Source organism: Euprymna scolopes, chromosome 46 (genome assembly GCF_053919585.1).
Source record: "Euprymna scolopes isolate OS-2025 chromosome 46, ASM5391958v1, whole genome shotgun sequence".
NCBI lineage: Eukaryota > Metazoa > Mollusca > Cephalopoda > Sepiida > Sepiolidae > Euprymna > Euprymna scolopes.
The window spans coordinates 19,361,563-19,371,562 of record NC_136527.1 but is presented as its reverse complement, the minus strand read 5'-3'; the positions used below and the strand labels follow the sequence as shown (position 1 = coordinate 19,371,562).

Genomic DNA, 10,000 nt, shown 5'->3' with positions numbered 1-10,000 from the left:
CATTATTAACAGGGCAATGCTTAGTGCCCCCTCCCTTACAAGGTTCATTCATTCAGATCTATTGTGATCAAAACTAAAAAAGAGTTAACTTGAAAAGAAGTATGCAGGGCTCTACATTGCGAGTAAAAATTAAAAAAAAAACGCTTATCTTTTTGGTGACTGTTTTTTTTTTACTGGCAAATCTTCTAATAGTGAATGAAAATGCTTTTTCAACTTATATTTTCTTAAAATAAAATGAGCAAAGTCAAATTATTTAAACAGTAAAAGGTTTAATAGAACAATATACTTTTTTTTTCTTTTTTTAAAAGAAGGCTTTTGAAAGAAATATCTCTAAAATGAAATTGATCACGTTGTATTATTTCGCAAAGTTTTAACAGTAGTCGGCTTCTTTTGAAGTTTCAAAAAAATCGACCCCATACCTATCTCTTCCAAACCTAAAGTTATTAAATAACCCCTTCGTTAATTTAAGGGTAATTAATTCAATTCAGTCAAGTTTTTTTTTAATTTCATTGAAATAAAATCCATTATTTGTTTTTATTTTTTTCTCCAGAAAGATAAAACCCTGAATTTGATTATATTAAAAGCAGAATAATATAATCTTTTTTCTAGAATTTTAAATTGAAAATTAAAAGTGTTTTGCACAGTTTTTTGCCGAATGAAAAAGAAATTAATATATATATTTTTAAAAGGTTTTGTAATCAATTAATGTTTATGTCTGAATAATATTTACGATTAATTAAATAATTTCATTTTAAAAAGTATTTATAAATAGAATTTTACTTAAGACTTATAGTTTAACAATATTGAACCGCATCAACCATGTGTGAATTGAACACAGTCAACCAAAAAAAATTCAAAAGAAAATGCATATTTGCATTTCATTATGTAAACTTTTATACATTGGTTTAAAAAATTAAATTCTATAAGTTTTTGTTTTGTTTTGTTAACTACTGGTTGGTACAATTTACTGCTCCATCCCTTTATATTTTTTTCTTTTTTGTCTTTTTTAGCGGATTATTTTCAATTAATTATCCAAATAAGTGACTAGCTTTAAAACAAAATTTAATAGTAAATTATTTGTTTACAGATAAACTGAATTTTCTAATATGGCCCAAAGTCCAAAAAAAGTCTTGCATGGAAACTTTTTGAAGTTAATGAAGATGATGAGTTGAAAGCCATTTGCAAAGTCTGTCAAATTAAAATATCGCGAGGAATAAAACCATCTAACATGACCACAACCAACATGTTAAAACATTTAACTATGAAGCATCCAAATAAATTGGAGGAGCAAAATAAAAAAGAAAAGGAACAAAAAATTACCAACTAGTCACTCAGAGCAGTTTTATTAGTGAGGGTAGAAATCGCAGTGTCTTTTTTTTTTTTTGCCTACGTCACCATCTAGGTGTCACCAATTTTTTTAACCCTCCTTAACTTCAAAGAGTAAATACAATATATACAACTAAAAAAATAATTTTTAAAAATGCTGATTCTATTCATGAAAAATGTTTTTAACTAGAAATTAAAACTTAGGTAAAGATAGCTGACTGACAGCAACAGGAGCACTGGTTAACTGAACCACGTGGAAAGGTGTGGGGGGAGGAAAAAAAGGGAAATTAAATAATGATAATAAATTATGATAACCGTCTTTGAAAGGCACTAAACTCCTAAAATTTACTTCTTTAAAATTTTAGGCGGCACTCTCCGGCGATTTTAAAGCACTCTCTCTCTCCGAAAAAAAAAAAAAAAAAGATTTAATTTTTAAGTTTGGGAAAGATATATTTATTATAACCGAATTCCTGTATGAAGACTGGATCTACTTTATTGGACGTTAATTTGTGAGATAAGTAATTTTTCAATGTTTAATGTTTTTAAAGTTCCAATTATCAATTAAATTTTTTTAATTGCGTTTATTTTTCAATTTATTTTAAAAAAAACAGGGGTTTTAATGTATTTTTCAAGGTAACAAGCTTTGAAATAAGTCTAATAAAAAAAAAAATCACTTAATTTTTAATTTCGACAACCCTGAGAATTTAATTATTAAAAAAATATTGAAATGTGACATTTTTTTATTTAACATTTCTATTAGTTCAATTAATTTTCTCTCAATAATTCATTTCACTCAACAAACTTCACCATTTTTTTTTTTTCTGTAATTTTGGTAACTATTTTTGCTCAATTTTATCTAGTATTTCATTTGTTTTTTATAGTGGTATCATTTTTATATGTGTTCCTTTGATATACCCTATTTCAAAATTAGTTTGGCTAAACTTATTCTTCACGTTAAAAACAACGTGTAAAAGCAATGAAAAAGTAAGAAAAAATAATAGGTGTTAACTACTCCTTGTGAATTATGGAGGTCTGAAGAACTGCCGTCACAAATACAACTATCAATAGCCAAACAAAAAATCGTTTTTGAAATTCCTTTAATTGTAACTTTTCACTATACCTACCTTTTGGTATAAAACACAAAAACTTTCGATTAATGGTATTTCTCATATATGATCGTTAACTTTAGAAAGGTTATTTTGTATCTACGGCGCCATGTCACGTGGTATATTGTTTTTTTTCATTACGCACGTTCATTTATAAATTATTAAATTAAATATTTATCTTTTTTATATTTAATTAGTATATATTTTCTTTCTCTTCCGCTATATTTTTTTTTATTTAATTCATTAAATCTGTAAATTATGAGGACCAAAATAATGAATCGTGTTAATTTATTCTCTAATTTTCTTGTTTTTGTTCTGTTATATAAATTCTATTTTATTTGTTTTTGCTCTGAAGGATGAATTCTATTTTCTTTGAGTTTTTTTTTTCTGTATTCCAATTAAGTAAAATAAATTTTCTCTAAAATAAATTTTGCTAATTTTTCCGTTTAGTTTACTATATAATAATTTTATTTAAACCAAAACACGACGGTGTAGACATAAAATATCTCTTCCAAAGTTAGGGAACATATTTGGGAACTACCGACCATAAGTATAAAACTACCTGGTATATTTCAAAACAATAATTCCCTAGGAATCGGAATCGGAATCGTACTTGGTATCGGAATCGTTAATCAATATTTTCCTGGAATCGGAATCGGATAAAAATTAGGAATCGTCCCAACACTACTAGTTATAATTAGTTACTAGTAATTACCAGTTCAACTCCTATTAATTAAACAAAATCATACTTTGCTTTTTCGGCTGACATTGTGTGCATGTACATTAGGTAGTAGTCCTCCCTGCTGCAGCTATGAATGAAACCACTCGAAGCAGACAATATTTATTACATTATTCAATTAACCAAACACGTTTTTACAAAATTTTATTTGGCCATTAAATTAAATCAACAATGATTTAAGGTAAAAAAAACTCCTGGTTTAATTATTTCCAAAACTGTTTGAGCATTTTAACATAAGTCTAGTTTTCTGTAGTGCGACAATTTTATCATTAAACCCTGTGGCAATTTCACAAACAGAATACAATGTCATAATACACAAAAATACTAGTAGAGATGAACTTGGGCATGACGTGACCAGCTGATTGATCGGATCAAACTTTTTCAACAGCGATTTTTCATTTTACAAAAAAATGTTATCCCAAGAGTTATCTCCCTTGCAGTGTAATACAAACACATATGCTTCCTTTGCATCTGGATGTGCTGAAGAGTGTGGTGACCCCCTGGGGCAATTAGGTGGCTGCTGGCAGACCCTGGGTTTAGCAGCAGCACCCAATGCAGGCTACAAGTCCAAAGAAATTCAGGCTTGGCTTCACAAGGAGTGCTACGACTTTTCACCCTTCTCTCACTGTCCCTCTCCTCCGACTTGTCCCCACTGGACTACTTTGTTTGGTCATCCGTCGACAACATCACCAACATGACCTACCACAACATCAAAGGCAGCCTGATTGCTGCCATCTGCCGAGTATTCGCCAAGCTCCTGCCAGCCAAAATGGAAAAGGCATGCTTCTAGTTCCAAACCTGTATTGAGGCAGTGCTTGAGGCTGAAGGCGGCTACATTGAATAGATGACTACAACTTGGATGTCTTCAAGTCCAACGTTAACAAATTCCTAATGAATCGCCCCCTTAAGTAAACACTTCATCAAATCTCCACACTAACGTACTGTACTTGTAATAACCCTTATCCCTGAGTGGCTTCCGGGCCTTGATAAGTGGTGACCACCATGTAAAAAAAAGAAAAAAAAAAAAGAAAAGCACTTGTGGAAAAGGTATGCTCCCAGTTTCGGACACATATCGAGGCAGTGATTGAGGCTGAAGGTGGCTACATTGTATAGGTGTCAGCTTTACTACATAATCAAGTTCCCTGAATTGAGTTTTTCAATGAGTTTTAAAATAAAGCTGTAGTGTTGTTTTCTTTAAGGGCACACTCGTATCGTTCCACCCTGCATTAAGAGAATACACAAACAGAATACAATGTAATAAAAAATTACCTTTGGAGATCAACTTGGGCATGACAGCGATTTTTCATTTTACAAAAAAATGTTATCCCAAGAGTTATCTCCCTTGCAGTGTAATACAAACACATATACTTCCTTTGCATCTGGATGTGCTGAAGAGTGTGGTGACCCCCTGGGGCAATTAGGTGGCTGCTGACAGAATACAATGTAATAATAAACAAAAATAAGAAGAAGGATCCCACCATCTTTCCAGCGACTTTGGCAATCGATTTGATACACGTGTTCCATTTCAGAGCAGGAGTAAAGGTCAAGCTCAGAAGCTTGTCAAAACATGAAGCCTTCCCAAGACGAGAGTAATTCATTTCGATTGATGGCAGATGGGCAGCAGAGCGTTGATGACGTAAAGATAGAAGCTTCGTTTTAGATGCATTAAAAGTAACCAGCCACTTCTTAATTAACCATTAGAATTGTGTGAACAAAAATTTAAAAACAATAATAAAAAAAAAAGGATTCATGTAAATATCGGCTCCAAATTCAAATAAAGCAGACAAGATTATTTTTCAGCCAATCAAAAATAAGAACTTTTTAAAAACAGGATCATTGCCAGCACTTTCAATATGCATTGCTGGATTGCCACGAATAACAGGGACATGCCCAGGCTGATGAAAATAATGTTTCTAGTTACGGTTATGGTCTTTGGTGTGGTTTCAAGTGAGGGCCACATCATGCCACCTCTCATCTTCGAAGTCGGCTTGAAAGTCAACACCAAAATGTACCTGGATGTGCTGAAGAGTGTGGTGACCCCCTGGGGCAATTAGGTGGCTGCTGGCAGACCCTGGGTTTAGCAGCAGGACCCAATGCAGGCTACAAGTCCAAAGAGATGTGGAAAAGGCATGCTCTCAGTTCTGGACCTCTATTAAGGCAGTGATTGAGGCTGAAGGCGGCTACATTGTATAGGTGTCAGCTCTACTACATAATCAAGTTACCTAAATTGATTTTTTTTTCAATAAAAGTTTTAAAATTTAAGCTCTGGACCTGTATTAAGGCAGTGATTGAGGCTCCCCCCAGTCTAATCAGGTAGCCGCAGGATTCGGCGCCAGTCCAAAAATCCAAAGAAACCCAAGCTTAGGTTCAGAAGGAATGCTACGACTTTATACGCTTCTGTCACTGCCTCCCCTACTCCCCTGACCTGAACCCACTAGATTATTTTGTTTTGTCATATGTTGAGAACATCACCAACATGACCTCCCACAACATCAAAGCTAGCCTGATCACCATCATCTGCCGAGTATTCGCTGAGCTCTTGCCAGCGCTTGTGAAAAAGGCATGCTTCTAGTTCCAGACCTGTATCAAGGCAGTGACTGAGGCTGAAGGCGGCTACATTGTATAGGTGTCAGCTCTACTACATAATCAAGTTACCTGAATTGATTTTTTTCAATAAAAGTTTTAAAATTTAAGCTCTAGTGTTTTTGTTTTTTTTAAGGTGACATTTTTACCGTTCCACCCTGTATAAGGGAATGCGCGGATAAGATACCATGTAATAAGAAACTGTTAGAGATGAACTGCACGCCTGTAGAATACTGTTCCACTGGTCTGCTTCCTGGCTGAATACAACATAGTAACCTTAAAATCCAATGTAACCAAGTTTAGGTTCAGCCATCCTCATAAATAATTCTACCTAATTTAAACCCTTAATGATTACAATACGACCACCTTACAGTCATTAACCCTTATCCTTGAGTTGCCTTCAGGCCTTGATAAGTAGTAAAAAAAAAAAATACCTTTGGAGATGAACTTGGGCATGACGTGACCAGCTGATTGACCGGATCGAACTTTTTCAACAGCGATTTTTCATTTTACAAAAAATGTTATCCCAAGAGTTATCTCCCTTGCGGTGTAATACGAACACATATTCTTATATACATATGAGGAGTAGGGTGACCCTTTGGTACAATCAGGTGACAGTAGGGCTCGGCACCAGGCTACAAATCCAAAGAGACCCAGGCTTGACTTCAGAAAGAGTCCTATGACTTTCAACCCTTCTCTCACTGGCCTCTTCTCCTCCCCAGACCTAAACCTGCTGGATTACTTCATCAAACTATTTCAACAGGGATTTTTCATTTTACAAAAAATGTTGCCCTAAGAGTTATCTACATATTAACCTTAAAATCCAATGTAACCAAGTAAGCATTAACCCTTATCCTTGAGTGGCTTTCAGGCCTTGATAAGTAGTGACTCCTCTCTCTCTCTCTCCCCCCCCCCTCCAAAAAAAAAAAAATTACCTTTGGAGATGAACTTGGGCATGACGTGACCAGCTGATTGATCGGATCAACAGCGATTTTTCATTTTACAAAAAAATGTTATCCTAAGAGTTATCTCCCTTGCGGTGTAATACGAACACATATACTTCTCTTTGCATCTTTGTTGGAATTTATAAAACATTTATTGATTGGCCAGTCCTTGTTTCTGTTTGTCTTTTTAAGGGTCCAACAGATTGGCTAACAAGTAATTCTATCATTACTCCTTTCGTGGTCATGTGAGGAGGTCACATGACCAAGTCTAAATAAGATAACGAAAGATAACATAAAAATATTTATTTCCCTTTGCAACTTGCATTCGAATTGTTTGTTAAGCAGGAATGGAAAGACGATTTAGACTTAGACATCACCCTTTTTTTTTTAAACAAAGGAATCACCACTTATCAAGACCCAGAGGCTACTCGAGGATAAGGGTTAAAGAGTGTACAGTTAGAAGTGTAAATTTGGCAAATTGGATCGCTTAACGGGCACAGAACTTGTTTACATTGGACTTGAAGACGGCCATATTGTAGTCAGCTGGAAAGCAGGCAAACGGAAGCTGATTGATCAGATCGGACTTTTTCAACAGCGATTTTTCATTTTACAAAAAATGTTAACCTAGGAGTTATCTCCCTTGTGATGTAATACAAACACATATACTATTATATATATACATATATATATATACATATATATATACATATGAAAAATGTGGTGACCCTTTGGTACAATCAGGTGGCCGCTGGCAGACCCTGGGTGTGACTCAGCACCAGGCTACAAATCCAAAGACACCCAGGCTTGGCTTCAGAAAGTATGCTACGACTTTGAACCCTTCTTTGACTGGCCTCTCCTCCTCCCCCGACCTGAACCTGCTGGACGACTTCATTGGGTCATGCGTCGAGAACATCACCAACATGACCTCCCACAATATCAAAGCCAGCTTGATCGCCACTATCTGCCAAGTATTTGCAAAGCTCCTACAGACACTTGTGGTAAAAGGCATGCTCCCAGTTCCGGATCAGTATCAAGACGGTGATTGAGGCTGAAGGTGGCTACATTGAATAGATAAAAATAATAATAAAGAAAAAAGAGAATGAAAATTAAAAAAAGAAGAAGAAAATAAAGAAAAAGAAAGAAAAAAAAATCCCAAATTCTGACCTTTTCTATTGGCTAATTCTTCAAGACAACAAAAAATCACTCGGGCTCCTAAACTGTAACCAACCAATGTCACAGGACGACAACCCTACAAGGAGAAGGAAAAAATGTAAAAACATTTTATATTTTAATTTTATATTCATCAATTTTTAAAAGAGGATCATCATCTTCATCATCATCATCACTGTCACCATCATCTGGTCCTGGATATCCAATGGTGAGGCCCCAGTTTGTGGTTTTTGGGGAGTGTGGAGCCACCCTTTAATTGCTATTGCTCCCAGGTCCACTGACACGGAGTGGTAGTACCTGTTAGGGTCCCAACTATGGGTTAATAGAAACCAACTTAAAAAATATATATACTCTATTAAAAAAAAATTCTTCAAAATCACTGTATGCAAAGAAAACAAAAACAAACAAACAAACAAGCAATCTATTTCAGTCTTTCTCTCTCTCTCTCTTTCTCCTGTCTGTCCCTTTCTCTCTTCTTTTTGTCTCTATTTCAGTCTATTGTTTTCTTTCTTCCATATATTCCCCTCCCCCTCTGTATCTGTCTCTTCCTTTCTAACCAATCACCATCATCATTATCATCATCATCACCATCATCATAACCATCACCATCACAAGCATCATAACCATCACCATCATCACCATCGCCATCATCATAACCATCACCATCATTATCATCACCATCATTATAACCATCACCATCATTATCACCATCATTATCATCACTTTTACCACCGTCATTATCACTATCATCATCATCATCATCATCATCATCACTACCATCATCATAACCATCACCATCATTATCATCACCCTTACCATCATCATCACTACCATCATCATAACCATCACCATCACCACCATCACCATCATTATCATCACCATCACCACCATCATTATCATCACCATCATCATAATCATCACCATCATTATTATCACCATTACCATCATCATAACCATCACCAGCATCATAACCATCACCATCATTATCATCACCATCATCATCATAATCATCACCATCATTATCATAATCATCATTATCATCACCATCATCATACCCATCACCATCATTATCATCACCATCACCATCACCAGCATCATAACCATCACCATCACCATCATCATAATCGTCACCATCACCATCATTATTATCGCCATCACCAGCATCATAACCATCACCAGCATCATAATCATCACCATCATTATCATAATCATCACCATCATTATCATCACCATCATCATCATAATCATCACCACCATCATCATCATTATCATCACTTTTACCACCGTCATTATCACCATCATTATCACCACCCTTACCATCATTACCATCATTATCATCATCATCACCATCACCATCATCATCACCACCCTTACCATCATCATCATCATCATCATCACCATCACTACCATCATCAATTTCATAGTCTTATTTGTGCATTTAGTAATGAAACAAATGTTGAACGATTTTTTTCTCTTCCGATGTAATGGAAGAAAAAAGTGACTTGTCTATGGCAGCACTTCTAAGAGCATTAATGGCCAAGATCTTGTTAATTCACTCCTCTGATTTGGAGTATGTGGTATAATGGGGAAGAGAGGTGACTTGTTACTTTTAACACGTCTAAAACGAAGCTTCTTTCCGATTATCGCCAACACTCCGATCCTCAATTCAGCCCAATTAAAATAAATACCTCTTTCCTTTGATAAACTCCTAGGATTGACCTTCACACCTTGCTTGCAATATTTATTTTATACAAGTGGAGGGTACAAATGTACACAAACAGACACACAGATACGTTCACTTTTATATATATACTAGCATGGGTGCCCAGGGTTGCCCGGGTGTTTGGAGGTGAATGCTGAGCAAAAAAAATAAAAAGCGTTCAATTATTTTAACTTTGACCTCTATTATGACCCCTTAACATTTATTGCTTTGGGTTCAAATCAAGTTATTAAGTTAGATCCATGTCCAAGGAACCTATATCTAAAATTTCAAGTGTTTAGACCCAAAATTGTCGGAGGAGTTTGGTAGAGTTCTCAAAGGTCAAATTGTTGAACTTTGACCCCTTAATCGCCAAATTTCTGGCCAAAAACCAATCACATCGATTTTCATAAATCTCAGTACCTGTATATCA

The 10,000-nt window shown here is 35.1% G+C and overlaps 1 protein-coding gene across 3 annotated transcripts in view; it reads right to left on the bottom strand.

The window, feature by feature from the left end:
• Positions 1 to 10,000, bottom strand: part of LOC145270497 (transmembrane and coiled-coil domain-containing protein 4-like) — a 252,081-nt gene that overhangs the window by 32,267 nt on the left and 209,814 nt on the right. For all 3 annotated transcript variants that reach the window (XM_080126157.1, XM_080126159.1, XM_080126158.1), the window contains exon 11: positions 7,863 to 7,947. In XM_080126157.1, the coding sequence (XP_079982283.1) occupies positions 7,863 to 7,947 (85 nt within the window). The remainder of the gene's footprint in view (positions 1 to 7,862; positions 7,948 to 10,000) is intronic.